The sequence below is a fragment of the Dysidea avara genome, chromosome 3, assembly GCF_963678975.1.
Source record: "Dysidea avara chromosome 3, odDysAvar1.4, whole genome shotgun sequence".
Lineage (NCBI taxonomy): Eukaryota > Metazoa > Porifera > Demospongiae > Dictyoceratida > Dysideidae > Dysidea > Dysidea avara.
The window spans coordinates 37,483,680-37,503,332 of NC_089274.1; the positions used below are offsets into that span (position 1 = coordinate 37,483,680).

General features: G+C 39.3%; 1 protein-coding gene and 1 pseudogene across 2 annotated transcripts in view; one reads left to right on the plus strand and one right to left on the minus strand.

Annotated features, from left to right (window-relative positions):
- The window catches only part of LOC136250892 (E-selectin-like), a 148,006-nt gene that overhangs the window by 16,415 nt on the left and 111,938 nt on the right, over window positions 1-19,653 (minus strand). For both annotated transcript variants that reach the window (XM_066043233.1, XM_066043232.1), the window contains exons 4-7: window positions 7,979-8,164; window positions 7,730-7,918; window positions 7,504-7,680; window positions 7,264-7,452 (exon numbers count right to left, since the gene is read on the minus strand). In XM_066043233.1, coding sequence (XP_065899305.1) covers window positions 7,264-7,452; window positions 7,504-7,680; window positions 7,730-7,918; window positions 7,979-8,164 — 741 coding nt within the window. The remainder of the gene's footprint in view (window positions 1-7,263; window positions 7,453-7,503; window positions 7,681-7,729; window positions 7,919-7,978; window positions 8,165-19,653) is intronic.
- On the plus strand, window positions 5,557-5,713 carry LOC136251951 (U4 spliceosomal RNA; annotated as a pseudogene).

The following is a 19,653-nucleotide window of genomic DNA, read 5'->3' on the forward strand; positions in this document are numbered from 1 at the left end:
GTTAACTCACCAATGGACCCTTTAGGTACCTAAGGTAAAGTGGTAATTACCTACAGCACAAATGATTCCTGGGTACACCCATTAACACACCTGCTGGTCTGCTAGACTTATGCTGTCAAAACATATATAGCTTGATCATTTGTACTGCACATAGTAAATTCCGGCAGTTTATTTTATGATGGTATTCAGTATTACACCACCACAATACAGTGGACACTATGTTGATTGCTAGCAAGTGTTATATTGCTAAGGATACCCATGTCCCCTAATTCCAGTTGCCATACTGGGTGGGAAACAATTACTTCCAATATCAGTGTGACTGCTCTATTACAATCAGTGCTTGTCATGCAATATTAACTTTGCTCACCCAGCCCAATCATGATTCCACAACAGGCACATCCAGCTTAGTACCCAGTACCTTAACTAAATGGCAGCGTAATTTTTGCATCCGGTCACGCCCCCACTCGATCCGGTTCGGCGACTCATGCATAGACAAAATCGTTTATGGTATTTATTGTTGAAGATTAATTTATTTAACGTCTAGTACACAAGTCAAGACAAATAAATCTACCCTCTGCATGCCTACATTGAGTATCCCCAAAAGCAAGGGGCATTCCGCACGGAGGTTTCGTGGCTTTTACAGCTGAGAAGAATAACACATTGGTTTGCTGGCACACATACAAGTTGCGCACAGCAATGCATGGAAAGAACTCAGGCATTGCTGTACGCAACTTGCAGGCATTAAGGTAATTGGTTAATCCACCGTCTGAATAATGAATTACTTCATTGCCCACCGGCCACGTGTCTCGCCACTCAGGCTCCTGCCCACTACACCGGTAGTGGCACAACTTCCGAACCGGACTCTCCAGTATGCCCGTGACTTTCCCACATCACTGGTCCTTTTCTTCTCTTTCAGCATCCTCAATGAGACTGACTTTTTGTTCCACCTGCTTACACATTTGAAGTGACCCATACACGCGGTATTTTCCTGCGCATGCGTTCGTAGTGTTTTCCAATAAATACCTACTGTTCTATACTACATCTAGCATTGTGATGCAGGTGTGCTACGTACCTATCTAACGCTGGCTAGCTGCAATGTGTTGCTACACCACTGCTACAAACACAAATTATCTCCCTCCATTAACTTTGTTTAACAAGTTAAACTTCATATAATCTACTGCTTTGTTACATGGACACAATTTCTACTTTGTTATTGCTTTGATTTTTATAGCCTTCAGCACTCTTTAAACCACAGGAGACTATATTTTTACAACAAAATTAGGAATTTTAAGTTGAATTAGCTAAAAGTTGTGAAGCAAGAGGGGTTGTCTATACTAGCAGATATACTAATGGTTATACCTCAGTCTATAACCGCAACTGAATTGGGGATTGAATGTCCATCAGTAAGTCTACAGGTATAGGCAACCTCTCTTGTTTCACAACTTTTTAGCTATTCTCCTGTTTCAAAACTTTTTTCTTTGATCCCTAATTCAATTTCAAATTTTCATTCTATTTGTGTTTGTTTCCTTTTTTATAACGTAATTACAACTAATAAGCCTATGAATACCAGAAAGAATGGTGCCAGGCATGCCATAAAATCGGTTTTGCATCTGAACACATGTCTCAATTATCAATTGCTGAAAAGTGAAGTGGCCATTATGTATTGTTTTCAGCTGTTTTCTGCCCACTGCACAGCATCATACATGAGACATGAAGACCTGTATGAAAGTGTCTCTGCAAGCAATTCAGTCACTGTGGAAAATACTAATCAGTGCAGCCATAAGTAACCACATTGTGCTATTGCAAATTGACACCTTGTGTTGTCATTGAAATGAACTGGGACACAAATGAGGACAAAGGTAAGTTAATGATGTGCGTATTGTACATACTGTGGTTGGAAAAAAGGCATGCCTTGGTGTGAAGCAATGTCAATGCCTTGGCTGGAGGCATCCGGCAGCCAGCCAGCCAGTCAGTCAGTCAGTCAGTCAGTCAGTCAGTCAGTCAGTCAGTCAGTCAGTCAGTCAGTCAGTCAGTCAGTCAGTCAGTCAGTCAGTCAGTCAGTCAGTCAGTCAGTCAGTCAGTCAGTCAGTCAGTCAGTCAGTCAGTCAGTCAGTCAGTCAGTCAGTCAGTCAGTCAGTCAGTCAGTCAGTCAGTTAATAAAAACTTCAACAAAATTAAAAAAATTAAATTCTAGTTGGAAGGGCTTGGGGTTGGTCTAAAGACATTTTTAGCTTGGTCATGCCTAACCAATACTGCCAATTTGATATGTTGGAGCAAATGAATTTCTTTCAAACCTAAACTGTATAAACTTTCTTGCTACATACTTATTGAAAAATAGACTACTGGGTAGTAAATTATGTGTGTATATGTGTGTGTGTGTGTGTGTGTGCGTGCATGCGTGCATGGGTGCATGCGTGCCTCCTCCTCCTCTTCCTCTCTACTACCGTAAAGCTCAGATGGTCTTCAAACAGCTGTATGAAGAAACTCAGACATCACCTTGTCAGTCTTGCACTTGTGAACAGTTAGACAAGTTTTCCTTTGCTGTGGAACCAATGGTGACACAACAAACATTGAATGGCTCTTTTAACTGGCAGTGATCTTTCTACCAAACACTTGTGTCTTTTCAGGTCACTAGGCCGGTTAAAAGATCTTTTACACACACGTACAGAACAATGTACTCTGTTGTTCACTAATGATGTTCTGTGATATTACAGTTAGTTTCATGACAGTTATGTACAGCAAGAACATCCTTACTCTTAAACCATCTTCCACAATTAGAACACCGTAGATCACTCTGTTGTTGGTGCACTGGCTTCAATCTCTCTTCAATGCATTTATGTCTTGCCATATCCAGCTCCATATGGAAGGTCCTACTGCACAGTGTACACTGCAATGTTGGCAAAGTTGCTCTTGAATAATATTGACTGCTGCTCGTCTTTTTCTTCATTATATAGATTGTTCCACTGATCTCTGTGAAGTGCCAAGGTGTACCAAGTTTGTTTTCCAATAGCCCAGTCATCTGGGTAGTTGGAAAAGGCAGATACGATCGGACATGGACACGGACACGGACATTTTCAAAAAGCACTTTTACATTTATATAACAGTTATTTTTCATACCTAACATTGTTTTTACAGCAGTCTTTGCTTCCAGACCAGGGCATCGATCTTGTCATAGTGCTTATCCATTTATAAGCACACGTGCAAAGGACTAGACCAACACTCCACAGAATGCAAAATACCATATACTATAGTGCTGTACACATGCTCTAAAGTCTAATACAGAGTTATATAATTGTAGAGGTTAGCTTGTATGCCCCATGAAACTTAGCTTAGCAGGCCAAATCCACAATCTTACGTTTTTTAGTATAAGGCGCAGGCACTTATACCAAACGTCAAGGATTTCAAGGACCTGGCCTACGGGTTGGGACATGCCAGCTTAATCTCTATGGTCTTTAGAGTGCTAGTCTATCCTTTGCACATGTGCTTATAAATGGATAAGTGCTATGACAAGATCGACGCCTGGGTCTGAAAGCGAATGCTGCTGTAAAAACAATCTTAGGTATGAAAAATAACTGTTTTATAAATGTAATAGTGTATTGTAAAAATATCCATGTCCGCGTCCGTGTCCAACCGCATCCGCCTTTTCCAACTACCCCAGTCATCTTAAGGTCTGCCTTCACAACATCTCCCCATCTCTTTCGTGGCCCACCCAGTGGTCATTTCTTGGGCAACCATCCAAACAATGTTCTCTTGGGGGTCCTGTGGTCTCCCACTCTTGCTAAATTCCCCAGCCACTCTAACAGTCATTTAATCAGTTTCTCAGTGATGGTCTCAGAATCACCCCACATCTGATGAGTTGGCTCCAAACTGATATGCTGCTCCCACTGCTTCTTCCTGCTTATTCCAAGAATGTTCCTAATACATTAAATGGTGAAAACGATTTAGATGAACCAAGTGTCATTTGTGTGTTGCCCAACACTCCCCTCGATACAATAGTACACTTAGTAAACACACCAGCAGCAGATTTAGCCAAAGCAGTACGAAACAAAGACCACTGTTCATCAATGTTACCATTAGTGTTGTGAACCGGTATGGAAAAAACGGTTATTAACTGGTATTGTCTAAGTTGATGATCACTTTGGTACCACCCTAATGTTTCCAGTTTCATGTTGAGTACCATTATGTCTGCTAATTTACAATCAGAAAATAACTGGTTAATTAGTGTTGTGAACCTGCAGTTTACTAAAACCAGTTATTGGAAGGTGAATAATTGGACAAGTTTAAGGAAAAATTAGGAATTTTTAAGTTTGATTAGGGGTCAAAAAAAAGTAGGGAAACAAGGGAGGTTGCCTACACTGCAGATATACTAGTGAACATTTAATCTCTAATTCAGTCTATACCCAAGGCCAAGACTGAATTGGGGATTAAATGTTCACTAGTATATCTGCAGGTGTAGGCAAGTTTGTTTACTTTTTTGGAACATTATTAGGACTGGTGAATCCACGCATACCACATCAAAAGAAAGGATGGCACCAGAATTAATGCATTCATCTGAACGTGTACCACAGCTATCAAATACTGCTTCGAAAGCGTAGTGACCATTATGCTTCGCTTTTTCAGCTATGTTCAGCCCGTTACACAGCGCTACAGATGAAAAACAGTAGAAGAAGTACCTCTGCAACAATCCAGTTGCCACCAAAAATACAATGATTCACGTGCTCAATTACTGCCTCAAAAGTGCAGCAGTCATTATGCTTCGCTTTCAGCTATGTTCAGCCCATTACACAGTGTTACAAACAAAGAACAGTGTTAGAATTGCCTCTGCAATCAATCCAGTCACCACGGTAAATATGGACAATTCCCATTTATAAATGTACTGTAGGGAGGCTATGCATCGTGCTACTGCGAATCGACACCTTGGGCTGTCAGCATAAAGAAATGGGACAAAAACAATGACAAAGGTAAGCTCATGATGTGTGCATTGTACGTAATGCGGTATGCCAAAAGGTGTGTCTCGGGATGAAGCGATATCAAATAGTGAAAAATCAAGGCAATAGCCTTAGCCGTTATTGAGTTACGCTTATCTGAAGGCATCAGGCAGGCAGGCGGGCGGGCGGTCTGGCAGGCAGGCAGGCAGGCAGTTAGTCAGCAGAAAATTCCATAGAATTAAATTTTTTAAAATTTTGTAACAATTTATTGAAAGCCTTTAGGATCGTACTGAAGGAACTTTTGAGCTTGGTTATGCCTAACCAATACTGCCAAGGCACCAGAATGGTATTGTGAGCTGGTTTTATGGTGATTTTTAGGCTAGAAAAACTCCAACCTCCATGATTCCTAATATACAGTACTACTGTACTGTATGATACAGTATATGGAATTTCCATATAGTAAATAAATTGCAGCACAAAGGTGGTCTTTCGATACAGGTGGTCAGTAATACAGGTTGTACTGCACTTGGACACTTTAATTAAGTTGGCATGGCCTTATCAGAAGTGGTTGTTAGAGGTGTACACTCCTATATAGTAACAATAGAATACAAAATTCTACTACATACCACAACTTGTGCAGTGGTAGTACCGTAGCCAGTGAAGTCCAACCGAGGCACGGTTGTTGCTAATTGAAACATATTTAATTATATCTCTTGAACCCGCTGTGGCCTCATGCCCTCACCACAAAAATTTTATCAACAATAGACCATAACCCAACTATTATTCACTAAAAAATTCAAAGAATCTGAAGCAGCACTTTTTAGGATTAAATAGAGCCTTTTTAAAACCTTAATTAAGTTGATATTCCATAATTTATGGATTACTTGAAAGATCAATTAACAGTCTTTGATCACTGAAAATTCTGCTTTAAAATTAACACAGTAGTGAGTTACAGTTGATTTTGTAATTCAAGATGGACCAATTTTCATTAAATATTCATATGGGGCTAAAAATTGGTATGGGTGATGAGCACCATAAGTACCACAAACACACAAAGATTCATCAAAATCTGAGAGGTGACCCTACACTTCATTGGTGATTTGACATGGAACGACCCAAAAGCATTAATGATGGAATCCCCAAGTCACTGTGCTCTCTTTACTATGTGACTATTGACAATGCCATATGCCTAGTAATTACATTAGGCAAAGGTACCCTACTGGCCAAATAGACATTACGTAAAGTGCCTTTAAACAGTTCTCAGTACACCAGCTGATAGACACCTGCTGCAAATGGCTTGGGATGATTCTATTCATGTACGTATGTTGACACTTGCTTGCCTTTTGGCTTGCGATCTGTTCCTAAACTATTTAACGTTGCAGCTGACTTGCTTCAGTGGGGCATGCAACAGCAAGGTGTTTCCCACATCATATGCATAAATTATTTGGATGATTTCTTAACGTTTGACAGCCCAGCCTCTGCTGAATGTCAATCAATTTGGACGTAATAAAACACACTTGCAAAACCCTTGGAGTGTCACTCACTCCAGAAAAAAGTCAAAATGCTTTCACCAACACTGACATTCTTAGGAATCACAACAGATACAGTCAATATGGAAATCAGACTGCCAGTTGATAAGTTAGCAAGAATATGTTATTCTGTGAGTGAGTGGCTGACAGGGTGGAGAGCCAAGAAGAGAGAAATACTGTCTTCAGTATATAGATCTTCTGCAGCATGCGACAAAAGTGCTACAATGCGGAAAGACTTTCATAAGCAGGATGAATTCAACTGCTGTTAAGATAAAAAATTGGATTACAAAAGGCACCTAACTGTAGAATTCCGTTCAGATTTAAGTTGATGGCACACTTTTCTGAAGTCCTGAAATGGCCTCAGCCTATTACGAAGTGCTGCATTACCCAAGACTCCAGCCTACTATGTTCAGACAGATGCTTCTGGTGCATGGGGCTTTCATGGACATTGGTTTTAATTGCAGTAGGATAGTAGTGGCACCTCACCACATTATGGTAAAAGAATTTCTCTAAGCACCACAATGTGGGGTGACCAACTAGCAATATAGACAGTGATATTTCAATGTAACAATTCAAGTGTGGTCACATCACAGTAAATGAGTTCATTCAGAGATCCTGCCAGCATGCACCTATGTACTTTGCTATTTATTACATACCATGCAGGTAAAACAAGGCACATGATCATGAGTAATAAAATCACAAAGTGTGATTTCATATTGAACAAAAATAAACTACTGTCCCATGTTGGAAGATGAATCACATAATACAAGACAGCATACCAGACACAAGTATACATACATACACACCTCTTCTACACATGGTCTCACTACCACTCCAGCTCCCATCAATTTGACAGGTCCTAGTGTCACTACCAGTTAGCTCATAACCAGTGTTACATGTGAAACTACAAGTGTCTTCATAGGAAGGAACTCCATCATCTCCCAGTGAACAAGTCATCGTTCCATTATTAGGATAAGTAAGTGATGGACAAGCAACTGTACAGTTTTATGGTTTATAACAAACAAATACACACACACACTTCCCACCTCTTATACACATAGTTTCAGTACCACTCCAGCTCCCATTACTCTGACAGGTCCTAGTGCCACTACCAGTTAGCTTATAACCAGTGTTACATGTAAAACTACAAGTATCTTCATAGGAAGGAACTCCATCATCTCCCAGTGAACAAGTCATCATTACAGTAAGTGATGGACAAGCAACTGTACAGTTTTATGGTTTATAACAAACAAACACACACACGCTTCCCACCTCTTATACACACAGTTTCAGTACCACTCCAGCTCCCATCACTCTGACAGGTCCTAGTGTCACTACCAGTTAGCGCATAACCAGTGTTACATGTGAAACTACAAGTGTCTTCATAGGAAGGAACTCCATCATCTCCCAGTGAACAAATGATTACTCCATTATTAGGATCAGTAAGTGGAAGACAAGTAACTATATATAAGATTTAATACATAAAACAGTCAAAGGTATGTGACTGTGCATATTGCTCACCTTTTATACAGAGAGTCTCACTTCCACTCCAGCTCCCATCACTGTGACAGGTCCTAGTATCACTACCAGTTAGCTTATAACCAGTGTTACATGTGAAACTACAAATATCATTCTCATTAATAACTTCCACCATACCAGAACTACATGATGTTATTACTCCATTGGACGGTGTATAACATTGAATATCTGAAATATCAATGAGTGCATTATAAATACAAGTGTAAATAAAATATAGAAATTTTGCATTTGAGTAGAATCATAATTCGAATCATAGAAATAAAAGGCAACAAAACAACGGAGTTTATCTACACCTACAGCTATTTGTGACCGGATCTGCAAAAACCTAGAAATTCTTTATTGTTAAATAATTATAATCCATTTAGCCAAATGTATGCTCTGACTAATAGTGCATTTACACTAGTAGCTCCAGCTCGGTACGGTACAGCACAGTATGGTACGCTACGTTTTAAGTGCACATTTACATTGGTAAGGAAATAACCGTGCTGGGCAAGTTTATACATAAGCACGTGATGGCTAAAGTATCGTCCTACGAGATGCCCTCGCCGTTTTCAAGCTTGTTTCAAGCTGTTGCTGTCGTACAAGTTACCAGCAATCCGTTTGAAGGACAATATCAGCGGCTATCACTCTATGGACAGCTCATTCAAGTTGAACTTGGTAACTGGACTTTGTTTCATGTTTGGCCATGGTAGAAGCCATCGTATTTACGTGCAGCAGCCAAGGATATAGCAAGGTTTGTTTCAATTTGTCTACCGTGCCGTGCCGTACTGAGCCAGCATGGTTGAAGTAGCAGGGCCAGGTCAGCCCGGCACGTAACAGTTTGGCTCGGATCGATACCCATTTACACTAGCAAAATTAAGCGTACCGTGCCGTGCTGTACTGTACCGTACCGTGCCCAACTGCTAGTGTAAATGCACTATAAGTTTCAGCCTTATATGCCAACAACTTTTGGATATACAGCCTTGCAAAGTAGTAACAACAGAAAGATCAATTTGTACAAATAGATTATAGGTGCCTGCAAAAATGACTATAACTTACAAACACAATGACGAACAGTATTGCAACTTGCACCATCGTGTTTGCCATAAATATGGGAGTCCATTACTGGGTATGTTTTCCTTCTATCACTACTTACAAGATGAAACCAATAAAGAAAGATCTATTGCATGTGATCACTTCAACATGACATAAACAAATGGCCATAACTCATGTATCCTTTAGTCTACTGCAACGAAACAAAGATTTCCGAACTCCCCTTGAGTAGGCAGCCAATGCATCCGGGCATGTAACAGGCAAATGTGTATTTTATAGGAGCCAAAAAATGTAATTTTCACACATTCATACCTCAGTAATGGCTACACAGAAGTAGCCCTTTTTTTGCAATACATCCCTTGGGGTAGTAGAAAAATCAGTCCAGCCATCTTTGAGATACACGCCTTCAAAGTTAGTCTTTTTTTTTTTTCGTTTTCCTCATCTTCTTTCATTAAATATTCTTTTTGTACCACTTACAAATGGTCCAGTTGCATACAAGGGAAGTATCTTTTAATTGCATTTGTGCCACCACTGGATGCTGTGGATAGGCATAAAGAAACCATTGGGAAACGGACAATCACAGACACAAAATCTATTGTTATGTAGAATCTAAAAGAACATCCCGAGATTTTAAAGGAGTACTGGAAACTACATTGATCTCTGTGCCATGTGATGTTTTTGGCTGTAAATGCGCAAGCCAATAGTGAGTTATGAGCCAGTAAAGCATAGAATTAGTGATGAAAATCTTTTTGGAGATGAAAGACACACACAGCTACTTGTTTTCCTTTTGTTTACCAGAGGTACAATACAAGAACAAGTACCACAATCACCTGGATAATGTATTTGGGCACGCTGAACATGCTGTTAACTTAGTTGAATGTCACTGTTGATTCAGTATTTTCCTGCAAAGCGATTCACAACAGAGCCTATTGTTAAGATTTGTTGGCATTCTTGAACAATTCTCTAACTCTGAGCTTACAAATATCACCTGTGAAAAGCCTTGTCTGGTAACAATTCTAACTTCACAGCCCTATAACTCATCATTCTATTCACAGTGGATTACCATGAGATGACAGCAATGTAAAGAAAATTTGAACATACTGTATACTTTGTACAGAAGTTTTATTGTAGGTTATCATCATTTTCCCAATAGTTTCAATGAGCGATATCCGCAATGACGTTTTGGTTACATTTCGTGTATATCTATGATGTCACAAAACACAATGGCCGCCGTAGTGTGTGGACTTTGTACAGGGAGGTATTGGGCAAGATAGTGTTCCCTATGATAGCATTTATAAATTCGAAAAATAGCAAAGGTGAGGCATATGGTATATAATGCAATACAAATAAGCCTATTTGTGTCCAAATTTAAAATTTTCAGTCTGCTTTTTCCTTGTTGGAGCATGTTTTGCACTGTCACAGTACGTGTACTACTACTTACCTTGTGGATCCATGTGTAAAACACTACAGACATCAATCATTTCAAATATTGTGTGCCAAATTCTTTGAAGCCTCTGCACTAACATGGTCATTTTATCGATTATGACATCAAATTTTGTAATCGCAACGTAAAGAAACGTCATTGCGGGTATCGTTCATGCAATTTATCAGCATCCACAGCATCCACAGCATCCACAGCATCCAGAGGTTGCACAATGGACAATTAACACTGATTGCATTCCATGCAACTGGACTAAAGATTGGCATAACTTGTACAAGCCTAACGGATTCTTTTCAAATTTAGAAGATATAAAGAGCATATTATAGTGGTTTTGATATTTCATAGACGGTTTGATATTGTTACGTGCTTGATAACTATATTACTGGTTGCCTTAGTTAGATGCTGTTTTAGACCTCTGCTAATAGATCCAGATACAAAAGTACAGTTTCTAAGCATTTTTACTCAAGACAGAATTGTGTTGGCAAGCTTACTGCAGTATATTATTGTACACAGCCCATATCCTTTCATATGTCAAGCTTTAAAGACTGTTTTCTAAATTGACGATATTTCGGTATTAAGAAATTAGACAGTATCAATAATAGATATCGCAGTTTAAATAAATAGTCAGTATACTGCTCAGCACTATAGTGCACTTATCTTCCAATTTGTGTATAGATTGGAGAAAGCGGTGCAATTACAAGTGACATTCAAAATTTCAAGAGCGATTTTTTTGTCAACCCTGCAGGGTAAACTATTGACAGAAGCAACTTGAAATTGGTATGCAAATAGGCTGACCATTGTAGCACAGACCTTTTGTGATTTGAAAATACTGTGAGCATTAGTTAAAAAGATATAAAGCAAAACCCAAACATGTGAAACAGGCAGGATTGAGATACTCTAATGGAACCAAAAAATTAATAGTCAAATAAAATAGACTACCGTATAACCGGAAATTCTCCAAGGATGAAACTCTTGTGAAACTGTGTAAAATTTGATTCACCCCAAAAATACCTTCGCTGTAAAAAAGGCGCTTCCAAGAAACTACAAGTACCTGTAACCCAATGTAAAAACAGCTTAGTTGTAGAGAAAGACTTCATGAAAATAAAAATAACTGGTAACTTAAAGAGCCGATATCTGGAGTGGCCAAGAATCAATCTTACTCCAACTAACTATATAGTATAGCGGCGTAGCCCTCAAAATTGGCAATATTGTGCACTTTTTCATAAAACCATAAAACCATGAAACTTTCCACATAAATAGTACTCCTCATGACATGTAATTTTAGATATAGTGCCATCACTGAGTTGACCCTTGGTGACTTTTACAGCCATTTATGTACAGAAAATTGATCATTTTTGTCTTTAACTCCCTGAGGCAGTAATTAACTTGTTAAAAACATGGTACCAAACAAAAGATCTTGCTGATAGAAACAACGTGGTTTTTATTTGAAGTCAATAGGTGATTTCATTACAAAGTTATGATCATTTTTACTAGTTGCAAAATTTGATAAATTTACCTGCCCTCAAGGTATGAATTACCTGTGGGCAGATAATTATGCTTAGACTCTATTTAGGCTGTTTTGGGTGGGTAATAAATCTCATATACTCCACCTGGTTCTCTAATATACTCCACGCCTTCAGGCACAATATAACATATGCTCAAAATCTAGGTTTATCCAATCGCTATGCATTGTTCACGTGCAGTGATTTAACGAGTGCTATTATTTTGTCACGTGAGGACGCATAGTTGCCATGGCGCTAGTATTATCACAAGAAAACCAGCCGCTTTTGCCGAGCCTACAGCAGAAACAGCCGTGGATGAGGTAAGTAATCTAAGTGTAATGTGAAATAGAGTCTAAAGCAGTTATACGGGCACAATGTGGAGTCTATGAAATTTATAAACCCTCAGGCCCTTAGTAGCGCCCTCGCTTCGCTTGTGCGCTACAGCCCGGGCCTTCGGGTTTATAAATTTCATAGACTCCACATTGTGCCCGTATAACTATTATATAAATTTATCAAATTTTGCAGCTAATAAAAATACTCATAACTTAAGAATGAAATCTCCTATTGACTTCAAATAAAAACCAAGTTGTTTCTATCAGCAAGATATTTTGTTTGGTACTATGTTTTAACAAGTTAATTACTGCCTCAGGGAGTTAAAGACAAAAATGATCAATTTTCTGTACAAGAATAGCAGTACAGGTCACCAAAGGTCAAATCAGCGATGGCACTAAAAATATCTGAAATACATGTATTGAGGACTACTATTTATGCGGAAAGTTTCATGGCTTTATGAAAAAGTGCACAATTTTTTGGTTGTGCCGCTATACTAATATAATCACTAAAGTTTTTAATCCATGCAAGATCACCTTGGCTGTAAAACAAGTGCATCCATGAAAGTAACTGGCAACTGAAATAGCTGATATCTGAAGTGGCCAAGAATGAATGTTGATATACAACTAATCAAGACACACGGTAGTGTGTCGTGCGGCCCAAGAAGCCGGCGCGCAACCCCGTGAGTATATTGACAGGAAGAAAGAAAACGCGATTTTCGCACCTCCGTAGCTCTGTGCTGCCTGGATGAAACAAGACAAATTTTGCTGTGTACATTTCCTCCAACTTCAGCACTCCACATTCCAAATTTGAGCGAAATCGCTTCAGGCATTCCTGAGATATGCGACTTCAAAAATTGGCTTAGTTTCTTCGTTTTTTTTTTCTTCTTATTTTTCTTCCTCTTTTCGCACACTTACAAAAACTGCTATAAAACGCGAACGCGTTATCCGATTGCCTTGAAATTTGGCACACAGAAGGGGGGTATAAAGGCGCATCTCTGTACCAACTTTGGCTGGAATACCATAAACAGGCAAAGAGTTATGAGCGATTATGCACGAAAAATAACACCAATATGTTGTCACGCCTACAGGATAAACCGCGTATGGGAAGAAGCTGAAAATCGGTGGGTGAATAGGTTAACTATTGAACCTCAAACCTTTTGTGGTTTGAAAGAAATCGAGCTAAAAACCAGGAAGATACAGCGAAAAAATCAACAGTGTGTAACAATTACGCAATCGAGATTAGCTAATTTTTATTATTATTATTATTATTATTATGCTTACCACGCCTACCAGATAAACCACTTGGGATAATACTTTGAAAATCGCTGTACAGATGGAGTTATCATCTTAGAAAGGCTCTTCAATGGTGTAGAAAAATCAGACTTAAAGCCACGGAGTTATAACACGAAATCCAACTTGGTGTAGCAAGTGCGAGATCGAGATACTCTAATAGAGCAGTCATCCTAATAGAGCAGTCACCCTGAACAGAATTCAAGAGATCAGTTAGAAATAAGTAACCTGTATAGAGATCAGCTACAAACAAATCACCCTGTAGAGAGTTCAGCTACAAACAATTCACCCTGTTCAGACATCAGTTAGAAGAAGTTTTCTTGTAGAGAGTTCAGTTACAAACAAATCACCCTGTTGAAAGATCAGCTAGAAGATGTCACCTTATAGATAGTTCAGTTACAAAGAAACCATCATGTAGAGAATTCAGTTACAAACTAGTGACCCTGTAGATACATCAGCTAGAAGAAGTTACCTTGTAGAGAGTTCAGCTACAAAGAAACCATTCTGTAAAGAGCTCAGCTGCAAACAAATCACCTATACAGAATTCAGCTACAAACAAATCACCCTGTAGAGAGATCAGCTAGAAGAAGTTACCTTGTAGATAGTTCAGTTACAAACAAATCATCCTGTAGAGAGATCAGCTAGAAGAAGTTACCTTGTAGATAGTTCAGTTACAAACAAATCATCCTGTAGAGAGATCAGCTAGAAGAAGTTACCTTGTAGATAGTTCAGCTACAAACAATTCACCCTGTACAGAGCTCAGTTAAAAGAGGTTTCCTTGTAGAAAGTTCAGCTACAGACAAATCACCCTGTAGAGAGATCAGTTAGAAGAAGTTACCTTGTAGATCGTTCAGCTAAAAAACAATTCACCCTGTAAAGAGATCAGCTAGAAGAAGTTACCTTGTAGAGAGTTCAGCTACAAAGAAACCATCATGTAGAGAATTCAGCCGCAAACAAATCATGTATAGAGAGTTCAGCTACAAACAAATCTCCCTGTAGAGAGATCAGCTAGGAGAAGTTTCCTTGTAGAGAGTTCTGCTACAAACAAATCACCCTGTAGAAAGATCAGCTAGAAGAAATCACCTTGTAGAGAGTTCAGCTTCAAAGAAGCAATCATGTGAGAGTTCAGGTACAAACAAATTGTCCTGTAGAGAGATCAGCTAGAAGAAGTTACCTTGTAGAGAGTTCAGCTACAAAGAAACCATCATGTAGATAGTTCAGGTACAAACAAATCACCCTGTAGAAAGATCAGCTATAGAAGAAATCACCTTGTAGAGAGTTCAGCTACAAAGAAACTATCATGTAGAGAGTTCAACTGCAAACAAATCACCCTGTAGAAAGATCAGCTATAGAAGAAATCACCTTGTAGAGAGTTCAGCTACAAAGAAACCATCATGTAGAGAGTTCAGCTACAAACAAATCGGCCTGTAGAGAGATCAGCTAGAAGAAATTACCTTGTAGAGAGTTCAGCTACAAAGAAACCATCATGTAGAGAGTTCAGCTGCAAACAAATCACCTGTAGAGAGTTAAGCTGCAAACAAATCTCCCTGTAGAGAGATCAGCTAGAAGAAGTCACCTTGCAGGGAGTTCAGTTACAAAGAAATAAACCATGTAGAGAGTTCAGCTGCAAACAAATCACCTGTAGAGAGTTCAGCTAGAAACAAGTCACCCTGTAGAGAGATCAGCTAGAAACAAGTCACCTTGTAGAGAGTTCAGCTAGAAGAAGTCACATTGTAGAGCTACAAAGAAACTACCATGTAGAGTTCAGCTGCAAACAAATCACCCTGTAGAGAACTCAGCTACAAACAAATCGCCCTGTAGAAAGATTAGCTAGAAGAAGTTACCTTATAGGGAGTTCAGCTATGAACAGATCACCCTGTAGAGAGTTCAGCTACAAACAAATCACCCTGTAGAGAGTTCAGCTACAAACAAAATAACCCTGTAGAGAGTTCAGTTACAAAGAAACCACCATGTAGAGAGTTCAGCTGCAAAAAAAATCAATCACTCTGTTGAGAGTTCAGCTAGAAGAAGTCACCTTGTAGAGAGTTAAGCTGCAAATAAATCACCCTGTAGAGAATTCAGCCACAAACAAATCACCCTGTAGAAAGATCAGCTAGAAGAAGGTACCTTGTAGAGAGTTCAGCTACAAAGAAACCACCATGTAGAGAGTTCAGCTGCAAACAAATCACCTGTAGAGAGTTCAGCTAGAAACAAGTCACCCTGTAGAGAGATCAGCTAAAAACAAGTCACCCTGTAGAGAGTTCAGCTAGAAGAAGTCACATTGTAGAGAGTTCAGCTACAAAGAAACTACCACGTAGAGAGTTCAGCTGCAAACAAATCATCCTGTAGAGAGTTCAGCTAGAAGAAGTCACCTTTTAGAGAGTTCAGCTACAAAGCAACCACCATGTAAAGAGTTCAGCTGCAAAAAACTCAATCACCTTGTAGAAAGATCGGCTAGAAGAAGTTACCTTGTAGAGAGTTCAGCTACAAAGAAACCACCATGTAGAGAGTTCAGCTGCAAACAAATCACCTATAGAGAGTTCAGGTAGAAACAAGTCACCCTGTAGAGAGTTCAGCTAGAAGAAGTCACATTGTAGAGAGTTCAGCTACAATGAAACTTCCATGTAGAGAGTTCAGCTGCAAACAAATCACCCTGTAGAGAACTCAGCTACAAACAAATATGCAGTGTAAAAAGATCAGCTAGAAGAAGTTACCTTGTAGAGAGTTCAGCTACAACGAAACCACCATGTAGAGAGTTCAGCTACAAACAAATCACCTGTAGAGAGTTCAGCTAGAAACAAGTCACCCTGTAGAGAGATCAGCTAGAAACAAGTCACCTTGTAGAGAGTTCAGCTAGAAGAAGTCACGTTGTAGAGAGTTCAGCTACAAAGAAACCACCATTTAGAGAGTTCAGCTGCAAACAAATCACCCAGTAGAAAGTTCAGCTATGAACAGATCACCCTGTTGAGAGTTCAGTTAGAAACAAGGAATCCTGTAGAGAGATCATCTAGAAGTATCGCCTTGTAGAGAGTTCAGCTACAAACAAATCACCTGTAGAGAGTTCAGCTACAAACAAATCACCCTGTAGAGAGATCAGCTAGAAGAAGTCACCTTGTAGAGAGTTCAGCTATAAAGAAACCATCATGTAGAGAATTCAGCTGCAAACAAACACCCTGTAGAGAACTCAGCTACAAACAAATCGCCCTGTAGAAAGATCAGCTAGAAGAAGTTACCTTGTAGGAATTTCAGCTACAAACAAATCACCCTGTAGAGAGTTCAGCTACAAAGAAACCATTCTGTAAAGAGCTCAGCTGCAAACAAATCACTTGTACAGAATTCAGCTACAAACAAATCACCCTGTAGAGAGATCAGCTAGAAGAAATTACCTTGTAGATAGTTCAGCTACAAACAAATCACCCTGTAGAAAGATCAGTTAGAAGAAGTTACCTTGGAGAAAGTTCAGCTACAAAGAAACCATTTTGTAAAGGGCTCAGCTGCAAACAAATCACCTGTACAGAATTCAACTACGAACAAATCACCCTGTAGAGAGATCAGCTATAAGAAGTTACCTTGTAGATAGTTCAGCTACAAACAAATCTCCCTGTAGAGAGATCAGCTAGAAGAAATTACCTTGTAGAGAGTTCAGCTACAAAGAAACCACCATGTAGAGAGTTCAGCTGCAAAGAAATCACCCTGTAGAAAATTCTGCCAGAAACAAATTGCCCTGTAGAAAGATCAGTTAGAAGAAGTTACCTTTTAGAGGGTTCAGCTACAAAGAAACCATTCTGTAAAGAGCTCAGCTGCAAACAAATCACCTATACAGAATTCAGCTACAAACACATCACCCTGTAGAGAGATCAGTTAGAAGAAGTTACCTTGTAGATCGTTCAGCTACAAACAATTCACCCTGTAGAGAGAGCAATTAAAAGAAGTCACCTTGTAGAGTGTTCAGTTACAAAGAAACCACCATGGAGATTTCTGTAATCAATATAATATTATGTGACCGGATTTGCGAAAAGGGGTCTTCCACACACATCCAATTCCATAACTGTTGGAGACCATAACTCAGTGTTCAAGTAACATATTAACCTGAAAATTTCACCACGTATTCAGCTATAGTGGTGCTCACCACTGTCCAAAATTCAAGGTAATAGCTCTTTCCAATCTGAAGTTATTAATTGTCAAAGTTGGCAAATTGGATGTGTGTGGAAGACCCCTTTTCGCAAATCCGGTCACATATGTATTATACAGTATATATAATTTGTACATTTACTGATAAAATATTTAAAGTACATCTACTTCATCTTTTCTTCTTCCTGTAGTAAAGAAAAAAACATAGGTTAAAAAGTCCCAAAGCTGGCCATAGGCCGGATTTGGGGTATACAAATACAAAAAGAAATGAAATCTAATCCAAAACAGCCAAGCTGTAAAAAAAGTGTGCGGCCCTCAGAAAGGCTATGGTGAAAAAAGATGTGAAATCCAAGGTGGCGGCCAAGAAATGGCTGTGATGGTAGGTTAATGGTAAAAATTTTAATAATGACAATTTAGGTAAATTTTGTGAAGCAGCACAAAAGTTCACCTGAATTGTCGTTATTAAAATTTTTACCATTAACCTACCATCACAGCCATTTCTTGGCCGCCACCTTGGATTTCACATCTTTTTTCACCATAGCCTTTCTGAGGGCCGCACACTTTTTTTACAGCTTGGCTGTTTTGGATTAGATTGGAATTAACAAAAAGTTTAACATTGAACCTTTGCCTTTCAGCTGTGTTCTACAATAACTTTTGATGCATCCTAAATTGATTTCTTTTAACTCTAATTGACTGGTAATTTGACTGCCTTTTTAATATTCAGTGTATAGAGCAAAAAAAAGGTGGCCAAATTACCAGCTAATTAGAGTTCAAAGAAATCAGTTTGGGATGTAGCAAAAGTGAATGTAGAACACAGCTGAAAGACAAAGGTTCAATGTTGAACTTTTCGTTAGTTCCAATTAGTTGTATATCAGCGTTAAAACCAGGTCGGGTCATCCGGGTCACATTTTCTCCGGGTCATCCGGGTCTGACCCGGTTTACAATTTATCCGGGTCTGACCCGGATTGGATCACGTGAGAAACGAAATTGTTCGTTTGACGACGTGGAAACTTATAAACGCTATCGCGTAGCTTTTTCGTGAGCCACGCCCACTTATCACATTACCAACATACGCTCAGCCACGCTCATTTGTTAGTAAGTGTAGTATGTAGCACGAAATTGAGGGTATCTATGGTGAGGGGTAGGCTGAAGTTGCAATATTTACTCAACACGAATCGAACGCTCAAAATGTAGACTCGTTCGCTCGCTCGAGACTAACCGAAACACGTCTCGGCTTTAATTAATCCGGGTCACATCCGGGTCAAATCCTGGTCTGACCCGGATTGCTATCCAGGTCTGACCTGGATTGCTATCCGGGTCAGTGGGTCATCCGGGTCAGCAGTAGTGACGCGGTTTCAACGTTGTTGTATATCAACATTCATTCTTAGCCACTTCAGATATCAGCTATTTCAACTGCCAGCTATGTTCGTGGGTGCACTTGTTTTACATGCAGCCAAGGCATTCTTGCATGGATTAAAAAACTTTTGCAATTATATCAAAACATACGATAGTGTGCCGTGCGGCCCAAGAAGCCGGCGCGCCACACCGTGAGCATATTAACAGTAGGCATTCCAGCCCGATTTTTAAATTTTGGAAAAATGGGCTTTTTATACGCTCAATAGATAGAGTATTGATTGCCGATCTCAGAAATATATAGTTTGCTGGGTTGGAATTAGCTACTTTGGCATGCACAGTGCTTAAAAACTGAAAAAAGGTACATATTTTCTCTGGGGCTCCCCATACATTTTAAAGGGGAAAATGGCACAATTGAATCAGGAAACCATCTAGCAATCTGGACCATCTTGAAACTGCAGTTGCTTCAATCTGCAAGTTTGTACATGTAATGAGAGTAACTTCAGATTGTATCAGATCTCAGCTATCTTTGTATACTTTGTGGTGAGCAAATATGTTTCACCTATTGCACACTTC